The sequence below is a fragment of the Mustelus asterias genome, chromosome 5, assembly GCF_964213995.1.
Source record: "Mustelus asterias chromosome 5, sMusAst1.hap1.1, whole genome shotgun sequence".
NCBI lineage: Eukaryota > Metazoa > Chordata > Chondrichthyes > Carcharhiniformes > Triakidae > Mustelus > Mustelus asterias.
Window position 1 is genome coordinate 7,558,533 of NC_135805.1, and position 18,563 is coordinate 7,577,095.

General features: G+C 45.9%; 1 protein-coding gene across 1 annotated transcript in view; it reads left to right on the forward strand.

The window, feature by feature from the left end:
• Positions 1-18,563, forward strand: part of LOC144493944 (dynein axonemal heavy chain 8-like) — a 1,661,706-nt gene that overhangs the window by 1,124,843 nt on the left and 518,300 nt on the right. Inside the window, exons 59-61 of the mRNA XM_078213521.1 lie at positions 6,300-6,442; positions 11,558-11,692; positions 14,100-14,222. Coding sequence (XP_078069647.1) covers positions 6,300-6,442; positions 11,558-11,692; positions 14,100-14,222 — 401 coding nt within the window. The remainder of the gene's footprint in view (positions 1-6,299; positions 6,443-11,557; positions 11,693-14,099; positions 14,223-18,563) is intronic.

The window sequence follows — 18,563 nt, forward strand, 5'->3', positions numbered from 1 at the left end:
AGTGATTTCCCACTTCTTATTTCTCAGTTCTACCCATATAGACTCAGTGGCCGAACCTTCGGATATATCCCCTCTCAGCACGGCCGTGATGCTTTCCCTAATCAAAAGTGCAACTCCCCCTCCTCTCTTACCTCCTGTTCTTTCTTTCCCATAGTATCTGTACCCTGGAACATTAAGCTGGTGCTGGAAGTCTTAAAACGCATCAAAGTAGATAAATCCCCGGTGCCTGATGAAGTAAATCCCAGAATGTTGTAGGAGGCTAGGGAGATATTTGAATCATCAACAGCCACATGTGAAGTGCCTGAAGATTGGAGGGAAGTAAATGTTGTGCCTTTGTTTAAAAAGAGATGTAGTGAAAAGTCTGCGAACTACAGGCCAGTGAGCTGAACGTCTGCAGTGGGTAAGTTGTAAGAAGGTATTCTGAGAGACAAGAACTACAGGCATTTAGAGAAGCAAGGACTGATTAGGGATAGTCAGCGTGGCTTTGTCTCACAAATTGGATTGAGTTTTGTTGAAAGGGTAACCAACAAGATAGATAAGGGCGCTATTTACATTTTTAAAAGTTTATTTGTTAGTCACAAGTAGGATTACATTCACACTGTCATGAAGTTACTGTGAAAATCCCCTAGTCGCCATCTCCAGCACCTGTTCGGGTACACTGAGGGAGAATTTAACGTGGCCAATGCATCTAACCTGCACATCTTTTGACTGTGGGAGGAAACAGGAGCACCCAGGGGAAACCCATGCAGACAAGAGGAGAATGTGTAAACTGCACACAGACAGTGACCCAAGCCAGGAATCGAACCCAGGTCCCTGGTGCTGTGAGGCAGCGTGCTAACCACTGTGCCACCGTGCCGCCCCAAGAACTTTAGCAAGGCCTTTGACAAGGTACCGCATGGTAGGTTGTTGCATAAGGTTAAATCTCTCGGGATCCATGGTGAGGTAGGCAATTGGATACAAAATTGGCTTGATTACAAAAGACAGAGAGGATGATTGTAGAGGGTTGTTTTTCAAACTGGAGGCCTGTGACCAGCGGTGTGCTTCAGGGATCAGGGCTGGGTCCACTGTTATTTGTCACTTATATTAATGATTTGGATGAGAATTTAGGAGGCATGGTCAGTAAGTTTGCTGATTACACCAAGATTGGCATAGTGGACAGTGAAGAAGGTTACCTAGGATTGCAATGGGATCTTGATCAATTGGGCCAGTGGGCTGACGAATGGGAGTTGGAGTTTAATTTAGGTCAATACAAGGTGATGCATTTTGGTAGATCAAACCAGGGCAGGACTTACTCAGTTAATGATAGGGCGATGAGGAGAGTTATAGAACAACAAGACCAAGGGGTACAGGTTCATAGCTCTTTGAAAGAGGAGCCACAGGTGGACGGGGTGGTGAAGAAGGCATGCTTCGTTTCATTGGTCAGAACATTGAATACAGAAGTTGGGACGTCTTGTTGAAGTTGTACAAGACATTGGTAAGACCGTATTTGGAATGGTGTGTACAGTTCTGCTCACCCTATTAAAGAAAGGATTTTATTAAACTAGAAAGAGTGCAGAAAATACTTACTAGGATGCTGCCAGGACTTGATGGTTTGAGTTATAAGGAGAGGCTGGATAGACTGGGACTTTTTTCTCCTGGAGCATAGGAGGCTTCGGGGTGATCATATAGAGGTCTATAAAATAATGAGGGGCATAGATCAGGTAGATAGGCAACATCTTTTCCCAAAGGTAAGGGAGTCTAAAACTAGACGGCATAGGTTTAAGGTGAGAGGGGAGGGATACAAAAGCATCCAGAGGGTAATGATGGCTCTGCGCCACGAAAGGGGCATGACCCCGGTCGCAATACTCTCCCCCAGGCAGTTGCCATTGGAATCCGAGTCCCCCCCCCCCCGCTGCAGTGAGTACGGCAGGCAGCACAGAGCCGCCACCCACCCTAACTCCACCTCAATCCCACCCCGAGGAACGATGAAGGAAGGGTCCTCTGCAGGCTCTTCCCTGGTCTCTGGGTCAGAGGGCGGCAGCAGCTCAGCACCCTGCTCTGCCCCAGAGACCAGGTCACCGAGAGTCCGGAGAAAACTCCAGTTCTGGGGCAGAGGTGCCCAGTGCTTGGGGCCGTGATGGAGATGGGGGTCCTTCCTTATCTCCACCACCTATCAACATTGCTGTCGCAGTCCCCCAGCATTCTAAAAATGAGTGTCTCTGGGGTTCAAAATTGCACCGAGCAGAACGAGTCCTCGGGGCTCCCGCTCGTACCCGGCCCCGGGGTGTCCTGCTCGGGATTGCGACAACAGATGTTTTGTTTTTTACGTTTTTCTTTTTGCCCCACTCCGGGGACAAGGCATGAAGATGGGTGGGAGCAGCGCAGGGCAGGGCATGAAAGTGGGGCGGGGCAAAGACAAAGGCATCACTCCCTCTTCATTGGGGGAGGAGATGTGGGGAATCCCATGGGTTTTGTGATTCCCCCCCCTCCTTCACGGTGTAGCACCTTTTTTTTAAAGGCACTCGGGCTTGCCTTGCCCTCCCCTCCCTGCTGCTCCGCCTTTTGGGCCTGGACTCATTTACACTAGAGGGAGTTACCGCCAGTTCGGGGTCGAGCATCCCCCACGTCCGGACCCAGAGAACCGCGCAGAGACGACGCCAAGCCCAGCACACGATGCTGAGGTGTCCATGGGCCTGTGTTTTTTTGGAGTGGTGGGTCCAGAAGTGTTCTTCTTCCCCGAGCTGGCGGTTGGGGTGTCTGGGGTTTTCAAAATGTGGGTGACATCCCTTCGTTTCACTCTCTGCTGCACTTCTGGCTGTGCAGACGCTCTCCTCCCTCCGCGCCGACAGTCGAAGTGGCTGCTGCTGTCAACACGGTCTCCCTTGCGAGGAGGCAGTTGGAGTATTGGAAGGGGGAAGGTGGTGCCAGACGTGGCCGCCTCAGTGCTTTCATTGGCAGCCTTATGTGGGACAATCCCTCCTCAGGTGCCCCATCTCTTTACAGGCATGGCATCGCACACCGTCTGCCAACCAGAAGACACAGTCGGCGACTCCCTTATAGCCCCCTTCAGGCAATCCTCCCTGGTCAGATGGATAAAGACCTGGTGCCAGAAGGAGTAGATAGGGAGGTATCCCAAAGGCTGAGCAGGACAAGAACTACCTCGGACCTCAGCTCCCCCAGTTGATAGAGGTGGGGGAGGAGGAGCTCCATGGGGATGAAGAGTAGGACGTTCGAAAGAATGATTCTCTGGGTGGTGGCTCCAAGAGCTCCACCGTCAGGAAAGTTCCGCTCACCATGAACCCCTTTTTGAGGGCGAGGTGGACTGCCCACTCAGCCTTAATGAAAATGATGGCTTTGCCATACATTTTTGAGGCTGCACCAATGGCTGAGGGGCCGACAACCCCAGCCATTGCCTTAACACAAGCAATGATCATGTTGGGGTGGCTGTAGCACTTTACACCCAGTTCTTTAGTTATTAAATGGAATGATGCCAGGGCCTTGGAAGCAGTGGGGGCTTGGGAAGCCACTACTATAACATAGGTGGCCCTGGAGGACCACGCCACCGAGGTCCGAGGTGGCCCCTGTCCAGCTCAGCCTTTGGGATACCTCCCTATCTACTCCTTCTAGCACCAGATCTTCATCCATCTGACCAGGAAGGATTGCCTGAAGGAGGTGTTGTTGTCCCCCATGAGGGGGTCACCGACCGTGACTTCTGGTTAGCAGATGGTGTATGGTGTCATGCCTGCAAAGAGATGGGGCATCTGAGGAGGGATTGCCCCAGGTCAGGAGGAGAGGAGGAGATGAGCAGGGGACCAGTTTGGGTGCAGGATTTCTGGCACAGTCAGCCTCTCATTGGATATGGGGGACAATCTACTTGGCCTCGCCAGTGGAACTGGAGGCCATTGAAGCCCCTGGGGAGGCGAAGGCAAGGGGGGATGCCCCTTGGGCAGTGCCAGACTAGCACTGCCATCCTGGCACCTGGGCAATGCCCATTGGGCACCTGGGCAATGCCCACCAGGCCCCTGGGGAATGCCCACCGGGCTGTGTCGGGGCAGCACTCATGGGGAGGCGGGGGGGGGGGGGGGGGGGGGGGCAGTGGGGGGAGGGTCCAGTAGGGATGGGGCTAATGGGGGAGGGGTCCCTTCTGACACTGCAGCGATTGTTGGGGGTGGGGGGTGGGCGGCAGGTCCGTGATCAGTGGGGGAGGGGGGCCCGCAATTGGACTGGGTGGCGAGATGGTCGGAGGGGGTTATATCGCGGGCTGCGGACCTCCAGAGACAGCACCAGGTACTTATCCAGGCAAGTGAGGAGTATTTTGTTGCAATTCTGTTTAATGCCAGGACAGCCTCTACTCTCTTACTCCTAATTGTATTTCCCTGGTGGGTAAATGTTCCCTGACCAACCTTGACCAGTTTGCAGTAACCTTTTTAAACTCGAGCACGTTACGGAGTGAGATAGACAAAGAGGACATAAGTTAGGTGAAATTCCAACACAACTTTATTGAACACGTCAATATTTATCAGACTCTACGACTGTACCTTCATTAAACTCTTTCAAACTCTATTAATTTCTTCTCAGGACTCTTCAATAAACCATCTTAAATCTCGAAATAAACAGTCTCAAAGCTACACTAGCTATCTACTTGTGACACATGCTTCGAAGGATTCGCTACACCCTTTCCATGCCCTATCACTGTACTTGAACTGTTCAATAAGGCTGGAATAGACTGTTCCTTAGTCTTTGAGAATTGGCTGATGTTTCAGAATCTGTAGTCGTTCTTTTAGGCTTCCCCTCTCATTTATGGCTGGTTCTGGTCTTCGGGTTGGCTCTTCTGGGTCTGGTCAGTCTGATAATGCTCACCACAAGATACAAGGAGGTGGAGATGCTGTGATGCTTGGTTGCCAGTCGAAACTGCTCTCTGGTGGCATCATTGAAGAAGGTGCAAAAGCAAGAGTGAGCTGGGGCTCCAGGCTGCCCCTTTTGTCCCTCTCTTCACACCCTTCTCGAAGATTCTGTGACTATCCAGTAGTAGTATCAGGCAGGAGACAGATCCAATGAGGTGACTATTTTCCATACTTGGAAATAGCAAAATATGGTTTTGAACCTACAACTGTCAAGTGCTGTCCTTGTCATGCTATGTCTCTAGTCTACTAAGCTGGGTGCCACCAAGTCTGCGTAGCATCCTTCTAATAAAGCAAATTCATTCAAGGTGTAAGGGACAATTCATTCTGAAAGAATATGGCTGTTAGCATCTGGCCAGGCAGTTCCAGGCCTGTCTGATTTTGATGGGAATCTGACTGTCCAAAACCTGGCTGCAAGAAAACTGTAGCCAGGGATAAAGACAGAAAATGCTAATAAGAGTCAGGAGGTCTGGCCATATTCACGGGTCTGTTTTAAACAAATGATGATAACGGTTGAGGTAAATAAGAAGACATACTGAAAACATTAATATAGTAGGTCTAAATAGATAAGACAAAGAAGGAGAAGTTAGGAAAATGCAATATAGTCCTTACAGGAAGCATGATGAGTGAAAATAGTCAAAGTAGCTGTGGGAGTCAGTGGGCTTATTGTGAATGTTGGTTGATATCCTATCCCAAGAAATGGACATAGAGAACTCAACGAATTGAAGGGAAGAGTTGAAAATAGACCATCTGCATACAAGAGAATGATGCAAATTGGAATCAAAATTAATGAAATGTTCCTGTCCAGGGCAAGAGCAGGAAATTACATGACTACGTCACTGGAATGTATCAATGTCCTAGAAAATGAGGTAGGGAAGTCTGAGTAAGACTGCAACAAAGAAATTTCCGCATATCCCACTGAGCAACATCTTTTATGTGGAAGAAAAGTTGGAGAAGTTGCTCACTGTAAGGAAAGGTTCAGTCAGGCAAAGGATAGTGTTGGTTGATGGGGATTGTTTGGGCTTCCAGTTAAGGATAAAGTGGAAACCTTTCAGACCATCCTTGTAGAGAATGGGGATGTAGAGTGATTGCATAGCCTTAGTGGAAAGGAGAGAGGGCAATGAAATTGCAAGTTGTTGAAGTGACAGAGAGCATTTGCCAGCACAGACATGATGGGCTAAATGACCTCTATCTGCATCATAACAGTTCTGTAATTCTGTGAAGAATCATAGATATAGGTAGGAATTGGCTGGACAAGGGAAGAAAAGAAAGAGTTGAGATTGGAAAAAATAAGTTAAATGGAGAAGAAACAGCCTGAAATGTTTCTGTAATTGCCAGAGCTAATTTAAAATTAGGATGGAACTACAATGTATCTTCCTTTCATGAACATTTGTCTCCTGTGCTTGTTTTTTGATTCAGGTGACTGGGAGAACTGGAAAATCTGGGTTCAGGAGTATTTATATCCACCTGACAGTGAGCCAGACTACACTTCAATCCTCGTACCAAATGTTGACAATGTTAGGACCAACTTTCTTGTGGACGTCATAGCAAAACAAAATAAAGTAAGCGCATAATAGAAGAGCTTCATTGTTTTTTTCATTACAGGAGCATTACATGGCCCAGAAATCCAATCATGCCTGGAACTGGGTCCTCAGTGACTGGGATAAGTTTTCATGACCTTTGAAAGTTGATTCAGGCAATGCATTTCACTCAGGCAATAGCCAGTATTATTGATGGTGCTACTTGTCTACATGGCTATCAATGAGTACAAATCTCAGATAGTGGATGTACAATCTAGCTATAGAAGACAGGAGAGTGTGCTGAAGAGACATAAGGATTCAGCAACACTGAGAGGGCACCAAATAACTTCCCTGTTCTTATATTTGACACCTTGGCTAATAAAGGAAAGAATTCCATGTGCCTTCTTAACCACCTTATGGACTTGTCCTGCTAAAATACAGTGTACATTTTGAGTGTTTACATCGCTTGCCGATGTTTCTGAACAACCTCCAATGTGCTGCTGAGTGGAGGACTGGGCAAGATCTAAGTACAATATGACCAACCATTCCTTGGGGCATCAGGCATGGAATCGGAAGCACCAGAGACATAGCTGTTTCTAGCTATGTCTGGAGAATTTTTAACCCCTAATCACATCATTGATATCTGTTTTATAAACAAACCATAGACGGATAAATATAAATAATAGCAGAGGATACACAACTCAACACTCCTGGGGATTAGTTTATCTCTGTAGCTCCTAACCACCTTTGAGGCTCAGACAAGCGAGTAACAGAAACAGAAACCCTACAGTGCAGAAGGAGGCCATTCGGCCCATCGAGTCTGCACTGATCACAACCCCACCCAGGCCCTACCCCCACATATTTACCCGCTAACTACACATCTCAGGGACAATTTTTTTTAACCTGGCCAATCAACCTAACCCGCACATCTTTGGACTGTGGGAGGAAACCAGAGTACCTGGAGGAAACCCACGCAGACACGAGGAGAATGTGCAAACTCCACACAGACAGTGACCCGAGCCGGGAATCGAACCCAGGACCCTGGAGCTGTGAAGCAGCAGTGCTAACCACTGTGCGACCGTGCCGCCCTATGTACTGTGATAGAAAAAGTACTATGTACTATGATAGAAAAAGCTCCAGGTTCCCACAAAGCAGATTTTTGTGACATTACCAACAATTCCCTCTGAGAAAGCCTCCATGGATCAAGAGAGGACATTCCATTCTGTCCTGATACAGCTGTTGGTGAATTCTGGGCACTCATAGGTGGTTATTGACTTTTGATTCCTTGTAACTGGTGATCAGTGTCAAATAAACTTTTCACAAGATAGTTGTAGCAATGATGCAAATATCAATTGATGTACACTGACTGCACCTTGGCAGAAATGCTACCCACCTTATCAATAAAGGTGATTTCCTTTGGGCTTAAAGGTTTGGCTATTCTTGACCAGTCACTTTCGTCATCAACACACCAAGCCATCAAATGAAGGTGTTCCCAATGGGACACAGGAAGGTGTGCTCACTGCAGTGTGAGATAGTTATGATTCCTGCAGTTACAGTAACTAGTTCTTAACACCATCCATTATTGAGATTTGGAGAAAGCCTGATGGTGGCCTTTGACCTGGGAGTCGAGGTTAAAAATGATAAATAAGACATTCCAGCGGTTACCACCAACACAGCTAGATACATCATCAGGAGATACCGAGTCCGAGGGAGCCATAGTTATTCCCATCAGGGAAACTGTGGACAATCATTCCAGGATCCCTCAATTCCTCAACCAGGGCCAGGGTGAGAAGTTATGGGCCTTTTTTCTGAGCCCCATACACACCTTCACTTAACTTTCCCCCTCAATCAGACATGGTGGATGGAATTTTCCCCCAAATATTCGAAGGACATGACCTTATGCCGCCCAGTTTGTACTACTAAGCTAGTCCCATTTGGCCCATATACCTCTATACCCATCGTACCCATGTAACTATCTAAATGCATTTTAAAAGACAAAATTGTACCCGCCTCTACTACTGCCTCTGGCAGCTTGTTCCAGACATTCACCACACTCCGTGTGAAACAATTGCCCCTCTGGACCCTTTTGTATCTCTCCCCTCTCATCTTCAACCTATGCCCTCAAGTTTTAGACTTCCCTACCTTTGGGAAAATATGTTGACTATCTACCTGATCCAGGCCCCTCGTTATTTTATAGACATCTATAAGATCACCCCTAAGCCTCCTGCACTCTAGCAAAAAAAGTCCCAGTCTATCAAGCCTCTCTTTATAACGCAAACCATCAAGTCCTGGTAGCATCCTAGTAAACCTTTTCTGCACTCTTTCTAGTTAAATAATATCCTTTCTATAATCAGGTGACCAGAACTGTACACAGTATTCCAAGTGTGGCCTTACTAATGCCTTGTATAACTTTGACAAGACATCCCAACTCCTGTATTCAATGTTCTCACCAATAAAACTAAGCATGCCGAATACCTTCTTCACCACCCTGTCCACCTGTGACTCCACTTTCAAGGAGCTATGAACTTTTACTCTTAGATCTCTTTATTTTATAATTCACTCCAACACCCTACGATTAAATGAGTAGGCCCTGCCCCGATTCGATCTACCAAAATGCATCACCTCGCATTTATCTAAATTAAACTCCATCTGCCATTCACCGGCCCACTGGCCCAATTGATCAAGATTCCGTTGCAATCCTGGATAACCTTCTTCACTTGTCCACTATGCCACCAATCTTGGTGTCATCTGCAAACTTACTAACCATGCCTCCTAAATTCTCATCCAAATTATTAATGTAAATAGCAAATAACAGATCCCTGAGGCACACCACTGGTCACAGACCTCCAGTTTGAAAAATAACCCTCTCCAACTGCCCTCTGTCTTCTGTCATCAAGCCAATTTTGTATCCAATTGGCTCCCTCACCATGGATCCCGTGAGATTTAACCTGATGCAACAACCTTCCATGTGGTACCTTGTCAAAGGCCTTGCTGAAGTCTATGTAGACAAGTCAACTGCGCTACCTTCTTGGTTACCCCTTCAAAAAACTCAATCAACTTTGTGAGACATGATTTTCCACTCAGAAAGCCATGCTGACTGTCCAAATGCCTGTGGATCCTATCTCTCAGAATACCTTCGAACAACTTACCCACTACAGACATTAGGCTCAACAGTCTGTAGTTCCCAGGCTTTTCCCTGCAGCCCTTCTTAAACAAAGGCACAACATTTGCTACCCTCCAGTCATCAGGCACCTCATCTGTGGCTGTCGATGATTCAAATATCTCTGCTGGGGACCCGCAATTTGCCCCCTAGCTTCCCACAACGTCCTGGGATACACTTCATCAGGTCCCAGGGATTTCTCTACCTTGATGTGCTTTAAGACTTCCAGCACCTCCTTCTCTGTTATATGTACACTCCTCAAGACATTACTATTTATTCCCCAAGTTCCCTAATATCCATGCCTTTCTCAACAGTAAATACCAATGAGAAATAATCATTTAGGATATCAACCATCTCTTGTGAATTATAGATGACCATGTTGATCCTTAAGAGGCCCAAACTCTTCTTTTGCCCTTTATGTTTTGTAGAAGCTCTTTGGATTCTTCTTTACCTTATCTGCCAAAGCAATCTCATGTCCCCATTTTGCCTTCCTGATTTCTCTCTTAACTCTACTCCGGCAAGCTCTGTACTCTTTAAGGGATTCACTTGATCCCAGCTGCCTATGCATGTCATATGCCTCCTTCTTCTTTTTGGTCAGGGCCTCAATATCCCAAGTCATCCAGGGTTCCCTACCCTTCACTCTAAAGTGAAGCCTTGCCCTTCACTCTAAAAGGAATGTGCTCACCCTGAAGCCTAGTTAACATATTTTTGAAAGCCTCCCACTTACAGGACACTCATTTTCCTGCCAACAGTCTCCCCCAATCAACTTTTGAAAGTTCCTGCCATCAAAATTGCCCCAATTTAGAATTTTAACTTTAGGGCCAGACCTATCATTCTTCATAGCTATCTTAAAACTAATGGAAGTATGGTCACTGGTCCCAAAGTGATCCCTCACTAACACTTCTGTCATCTACCCTTCCTTATTTCCCAAGAGGAGATCACGTTTTGCCCCCTCTTTAGCCGGGCCCCTCACATGCTGAATGATAAATTCCTCCTGAGTACACTCAACAAATTCCTTTCCACCAAAGCCCCTAATGCTATGGCTGTCCCAATCAATGTAAAATCCCCCACTATTACCACCTATTTTTCTTGCAGCTATCTGTAATCTCCTTACATATTTGCTCCTCAATTTCCCACTGACTATTTGGGGGCTTGTAGTACAATCCTATCAAAGTGATTTCTCCCTTCTTATTTTTCAGTTCTACCCATATAGACTCAGTGGGCGAACCCTCGGATATATCCCTCTCAGTACTGTTGTGATGTTCTCCCTAATCAAAAACACAACTTCCCCATCTCTCTTGCCTCCTGTTTTATCTTTCCTACAGCATCTGTTCGCTGGAACATTCAACTGCCAGTCCTGTCCCTCCTTTAGCCATGTTTCTTTAATAGCTATAATATCCCAGTCCCATGTACACATCCATACCCTGCGTTCATCTGCCTTGCCCGTCAGGAAGCTTGCATTGAAATAAATGCAGTTTAATCTCGACCTCCCTTGCTCTCTGTCCTGCTTTCTCAGACCATCTTACCGGTCATGTTTTGCGCACTCTCCCTGTGTTTTATTGCTCTTAGCCTTACTGGACCCATTCGCAGAGTTCTCCACAGTCTCTGTACTCCGTACTGTGGCCCTTTTTGATTTTTGACTTTGGTTTCTCTTACTGAATCAGCACAAGCACAACTCTCAACTGAATCAGGGTCAGGAGGAGGTTGGAGGGAGTTGCGGGACATTGGGGGAAAGAAATTAGCTCTGTGACTCCAGCATATGCAATTTTATCAATTAAGCTGGTCACAGAAACTCCGAGGTAAATTCATTTATATCAATTTCGTGGAAAGCTATTTATTTTTCCAGGTGCCCAAAATTAGTTCTTAGGTTGGAATAGTTTAGTAATACGTAAAAAGAAGTTAAAGTCAACTTAACAATGCTTCATATCATGTTTTTTCATATTGTTTAAAGGTACAAAACCCTTTTTCTATGTCAAAAATATTTTTGATAATCATAGGCAGTGCTCCTGACTGGAGAACAGGGGACAGCAAAAACAGTAATGATTAAAGGATATTTGAAGAAATATGATCCTGAAGAACATCTGTCCAAGAGTTTGAATTTTTCTTCTGCCACAGAACCCTACATGTTCCAGGTAACATACAGCTTTATATATAAGGGCTTAAAATGAACTTGATAGGACTAACACCTGATAGAAATTCTCATCTTATAAACTGAAGGTTGTTGGAACTTGATGGCCAGTGTGTCCACAATTTCCACCCTTACTTCCTCTTTCATACAGTCCTGGTGACCTGTCAACTTTACATGCAATCAACCGATGTAATGCGTCATCTCTATCAATTTTTAAGCTATCATGTATCTCATATATGCATGAGACAGTTTCAAAGTTTGGAGATAGCACAAAACTCAGAAGTTTTGTAAACTGTGAAGAGGACAGTGTGGAACTTCAAAAGGACATTTTAAGTATAAAATGGGATTCGCATGCCTTTAGTGGTAGTTATTTTAGTGCAGACCCGATGTGCCTAAGGACTTTTCTGCACTGTATGACTCTGAGGGCGACCTTATGAAAAACATTCTAAGCCTAGGTTGAGCATGAAAACAGGAGAGTTTCTGATCCACTTTTTGGGCGAGTCCAAATCTGCAAACTTATACACTTAGAGTGATAAGAAACAGCAAAAACTGCTTCTCGCCTGCAAGGGAGAGGGCGGGACTTAAATTGCCCGGATGCTGGCTGAGATTTGATTTAATTTGATTTGATTTATTATTGTCACACGTGAAAAGTAGTATTTCTTGTGCGTGATACAGATAAAACATACTATACATCGGGAAGGAAAGGAGAGAGTGCAGAGTGTAGTGTTACAGTCATAGCTAGGGTGAGAGTTTAAAAGAGTTAGAATAAAGTTTTAGAAGCAAAGAAAGAGAATAAAAGAGAATTAGAAGGTATGCTGGGCACAGTGGCAAGAAGTTGCCTCGCTCTGGCTCTATTTTGAGTCATCTTGAGAGCAGCAGAAGGCATCATTGCGCATGCACAGTTTCCTCTGCTGTGAGAGGAGAGACGTTTGTTGATCACACTCAGCTTCTCCTGCTCTCAGCCAGTCTCCATGACTTAAACACAGCACCCACCCAGCTACCGTAGGATCCCGCAGCCAATCACTACCCCCCCCCCCCCGCCCCCCATGCTGGACTGGTCAACCCCTGCGATCCCTTGCCCCAACCAATCTACCCCAGTGACACCACCTCCACCCGATTGGAATAAACAACCTTGTAACCTCTCCTCACCCGGACTGATCCCCCACCCTCCCCTACTGATCACATTGCAGCGTGTGCTATGGATGCCCCCACCACCAATCGGCCGCCCCTGGCCTGGCCCTATTCCCCTGGCCCTGGCCCTGACCTCCTCAGGCCCCACCCCTTGGCACTACCCAGTGCCTAGTGGGCAGTGCCAGGGTGCTGGGCTGGCAGTGCCAGTCGCCCCCTCTTGCCCCAGACCTCCCAAAAGGGCCTCAATGGCCTCCATTCCTTCCAGCAAGACCATCATGTCTGGTCCCCGTTGCTGGGGACCAGCTGTGATTCTTGCCGGAGAGAACCTGACTGAGAAAGGTTACGGTGAATGCCCTGAGTAGAAGTTTAATAGAGTTGCCTCTATAGTCCCCAGACTGAATACTGAGTTCAACGACTCAGTTCATGAACTCTCTCCTCCACCTACTCTCCATTTCCATTTATTTTATTTCATTTATTTTTATTTTATTAATTCATTTTATTACTTTATATTCTTCCAATTATTTTTAATTTTAATTCCATTGTTTCATTTGACAACTTCTATATCTTGCTTTTCATCTTATTTCCACCCCCCCTCCCCCCCCCCACACTCTTCTCCCCACACCCCACAATCTATGACATGCCTCAGCTTCTGCTTTGACACTCTGCACCTTTTTACTGCCATTTGCACATCCCAATCTCTTAATGGATGCTATTAGCACCATTCTCAGCCTCTATCACCACCACTTACAACATTCCCTTTGTCTTTTTGTCAATGACATCTCAGTCAATTACACAAGCCCCCTTCTCTCACCCTTTCAGTCTAAATCTCGTTCTATTTTCTTTGTCTTCAGCTCTGGTGAAGGGTCACCCAGACAATCTAGTGAACCTCTTCTGAACTGCCTCCAATGTCAGTACATCTTTCCTCAAATATGGATTGTAAAGAATCCAAATATTCAAAGCAATGCTCCCAGATAACTGTGATAAAAAACAGAGCCATTGCTTAATGTAAATATAGAAGCTGGTCCCTTTAAGAGACAGACATCGGGAAGGTGAAGTGACCCAAATGGCCCAATGGGGAATGAGTGCAGGAATCTTGTTGCAGAGCGTGGATTTTTACAGCAAGAACTGATCCGAGAGCTGGAAGTTTAAACATTGTCAAAGTATATATATTGTCAAAGTATATAGTTATTGCATGTAACTAAACTGTTAGCGTTTTCTATATTAACTGGTGGTTGGTAATCTTTGCAATTATTGCAGTAAATATGTGTTTACCTTTGCAGAGAACAGTTGAAAGTTACGTAGAAAAGCGTGTAGGGAGCACTTATGGGCCTCCAAGTGGACGCAAAATGACTGTATTTGTTGATGATATCAACATGCCTGTGATCAATGAGTGGGGAGATCAGGTAAAATACTTCAACTTGAATACTTCAGCTCGGATTTATCCGTTGGTGGTAACTCAGCTAGTTCAGGACTTGACTTGATTTGATTTATTACTGTCACATGTATTAGTATACTGTGAAAAGTATTGTTTCTTCCGCGCTATAGAGACAAAACATACCAAAGAACAAAAAATAAAGATCAAAAAAAATTACAGCACAGGAACCGGCCCTTCGGCCCTCCAAGCTTGTATCGACCATGCTGCCTGACTGAAGTAAAACTCCCGACTCTTCCAGGGACCATAACCCTCTATTCCCATCCCATTCATGTATTTGTCAGGATGCTCCTTAAAAGTCACTGTTGTATCTGCTTCCAAATCTCCCCAGTAGCGGGTTCCAGGCACCCCCCACCCTCTGTGTAAAAAAACTTGCCTCGTTCATCTCCTTTAAACCGTTCATAGAGAAAGAAAAGAGAGAGTGCAGAATGTAGTGTTGCAGTCATAGCTAGGGTGTAGAGAAAGATCAACTTAATACGCGGTAGGTCCATTCAAAAGTCTGATGGCAGCAGGGAAGAAGCTGTTCTTGAGTCAGTCGGTACGTGACCTCAGACTTTTGTATCTTTTTCCCGACGGAAGAAGGTGGAAGAGAGTATGTCCGGGGTGCGTGGGGTCCTTGGTTATGCTCGCTGCTTTTCTAAGGCAGCAAGAAGTGTAGGCTGAGTCAATGGATGGGAGGCTGGCTTGTGTCATGGATTGGGCTTTGTTCACAGCCCTTTGTAGTTTTTTGCAGTCTTGGACAGAACAAGAGCCATACCAAGCTGTGATGCAAGAAGAAAGAATGCTTTCTATGGTGCATCTGTAAAAGTTGGTGAGAGTCGTAGCAGACATGCTAAATTTCCTTAGCCCCCCCTAAGAAAGTAGAGGCATTGGTGGACTTTCTTAACTATAGTGTCGGCATGGGGTGACTAGGAAAGGTTGTTGGTGCTCTGGACACCAGAACCTCTCACCATTCCGACTTCATCCCCGTTGATGTAGACAGGGGCATGTCCTCCACTACACTTCCTGAAGTCGATAACAATTTCCTTCGTTTTGTTGACATGGAGGGAGAGATTATTGTCGCCTCACCAGTTCACCAGATTCTCTGTCTCTTTCCTGTACTCTGTCTTGTCATTGTTTGAGATCCGACCCACAGACTTTGGAGATGAGTTTTGTAGGAATAATGGTGTTGAAAGCTGAGCTGTAGTCTATGAATAGGAGTCTGACATAGGTGTCTTTATTGTCTCGGTGTTCCAGGTTTGGGTGTAGGGCCAGGGAGACAGTGTCTGCTGTGAACCTGTTGCGGCGGTAGGCAAACTGTAGTGGATCCAGACAATCTGGGAGGCTGGAATTGCTCTGTGCCATGACTAACCTTTCAAAGCACTTCATAATGATGGAATTCCATCTCTCACAGAGATATTTTACTGGTCTAAAGTAATCTTTCAACTTTGGTGATATATGCATATATCTGATTTGATTTATTATTGTCACATGTATTAGTACACAGTAAAAAGTATTGTTTCTTGCGCACTATACAGACAAAGCATACTGTTCATAGAGAAGGAAATGAGAGAGTGCAGAATATAGTGATACAGCCATAGCTAGGGCGTAGAGAAAGGTCAACTTAGTGTGAGGTAGGTCCATTCAAAAGTCCGATGGCAGCAGGGAAGAAGCTGTTCTTGAGTCGATTGGTACGTGACCTCAGACCTTTGTATCTTTTTCCCGACGGAAGAAGATGGAAGAGAGATTGTCTGGATGCATGGGGTCCTTAACTATGCTGGCTGCTTTTCCGAGGCAGTAGAAAGCGTAGACAGAGTCAATGGATGGGAGGCTGGTTTGCGTGATGGATTGGGCTACATTCATGACCTTTTGTAGTTTCTTGTGGCCTTGGGCAGAGCAGGAGCCATACCAAGCTGTGATACAACCAGAAAGAATGCTTTCTATGGTGCATTTGTCAAAGTTGGTGAGAGCCGTGGCTGACATGCCAAATTTCCTTAGTCTTCTGGGAAAGTAGAGGCGTTGGTGGGCTTTCTTGAGTATGGTGTCAACATGGGGGGACCAGGACAGGTTGTTGGTGATCTGGACACTTAAAAATTTGAAGCTCTTGACTATTTCTACTTCGTCCCCGTTGATGTAGACAGGGGCATGTTCTTCACTATGCTTCCTGAAGTCGATGACTATCTCTTTCATTTTGTTGACATTGAGGGGGAGATTATTGTCATCGTAGCAGTTCACCAGATTCTCTATCTCATTCCTGTAATCTGTCTCGTCATTGTTTGAGATCCGACCCATTACGGTAGTGTCATCAGCAAACTTGAAAATCAAGTTGGAGGGGAATTTAGCCACACAGTCAGAGGTATATGAAGTGTGTACTACGGGGCTTGTGTACTAATACATGTGACAATAATAAATCAAATCAGATGATCTTGGAGGAAGTGGTGTTGCCTATTCTTACTGATTGTGGTCTGTGGGTTAGAAAGTTCAGAATCCAGTCTCAGAGGGAGGAGCCAAGGTCCAAGCCATGGAGTTTGGAGATGAGTTTCGTAGGAATAAAGATATTGAAGGCTGAGCTGTAGTGAATAAATAGGAGTCTGGCATTGGTGTCTTTGTTATCTAGGTGTTCCAGGGTTGAGTGCAGGGCCAGGGAGATGGCATCTGCTGTGGACCTGTTGAGATGTTCGGCAAACTATAGGGGATCCAGGCAATCTGGGAGGCTGGAATTGATTCGTGCCAAGACTAACCTTGCGAAGCACTTCATAATGATGGATGTCAGAGCCACCAGCCAATAGTCATTAAGGCACACTGCTTGGCTTTTTTTTGATAGCGGGATGATGGTCGTCTTCTTGAAGCCCAAAGGACCGCAGATTGTTGTAAGAAGAGGTTGAAGATGAAAATGGATGTATTAGCGAGACGCAACATAGTTTTGTGGAGGGGAGGTCATGTCTCACTAACTTGATCGAGTTTTTTGAGGAAGTGACGAAGATGATTGAGGGTAAGGCAGTGGATGTTGTCTACATGGACTTCAGTAAGGCTTTTGACAAGATCCCTCATGGCAAAACTGGTGCAGAAGGTGAAGTCGCACGGGATTAGAGATGAGCTGGCAAGATGGATATTGAACTGGCTTGGTCATAGAAGACGGAGGGTAGCAGTGGAAGGGTGCATTTCTGAATGGAGGGCTGTGACAAGTGGCGTTCCTCAGGGATCAGTGCTGGGATCTTTGCTGTTTGTAATATATATAAATAGTTTGGAGGAAAATGTAACTGGTTTGATTAGTAAATTTGCGGACGACACAAAGGTTGGTGGATTTGCGGATAGCAATGAGGACCATCAGAGGATACAGCAGGATATAGATCGGTTGGAGACTTGGGCGGAGAGATGGCAGATGGAGTTTAATCCAGACAAATGTGAGGTATTGCATTTTGGAAGGTCGAATACAGATAGGAAATAAACAGTAAATGTCAAAACCCTTAAGAGTATTGATCGGCAGAGGGATCTGGGTGTACAGGTACACAGGTCACTGAAAGTGGCAACACAAGTGGAGAAGGTAGTCAAGAAGGAATACGGCATGCTTGCCTTCATCGGCCAGGGCTTTGAGTTTAAAAATTGGCAAGTCATGTTGCAGCCTTATAGAACCTTAGTTAGGCTGCACTTGGAATATAGTGTTCAATTCTGGTTGCCACACTACCAGAAAGATGTGGAGGCTTTGGAGAGGGTACAGAAAAGATTTGCCTGGTATGGAGGGCATTAGCTATGAGGAGAGGTTGGAGAAACTTGGTTTGTTCTCACTGGAGTGACAGAGGTTAAGGGGCGACCTGATATAATCTTGTAGATTTCTAAGGGGCATGGACAGAGTGGATAGTAAGAAGCTTTTTCCCAGGGTGGAAGAGTCAATTACTAGGGGGCATAGGTTTAAGGTGTGAGGGGTAAGGTTTGAATGAGATGTACGAGGCAAGGTTTTTTACACAGAGGGTGGTGGGTGCCTGGAACTTGCTGCCGGGGGAGGTAATGGAAACGGATACGGTAGTGACTTTTAAGGAGCATCTGGACAAATACATGAATAGGATGGGAATGGAGGGATATAGTCCCTGGAAGGGTAACGGCAGTTGGGCAGTGCAGGCTTGGAGGGGGCTGAAGGGCCTGTTCCTGTGCTGTAAATTTCTTTGTTCTTTATGTCTGCGATTACCCCCGTCAGCTGATCCACGCAGGATCTGAGTGCTCATCCGGGCACCCCATCTGGGCCAGTTGCTTTCCGTGGGTTCACCTTCAAGAAAGCTGCTCTGACATCTGCTATGGTGACCTGAGATACAGGTGCATCTGAGGCTTCTGGGATGGA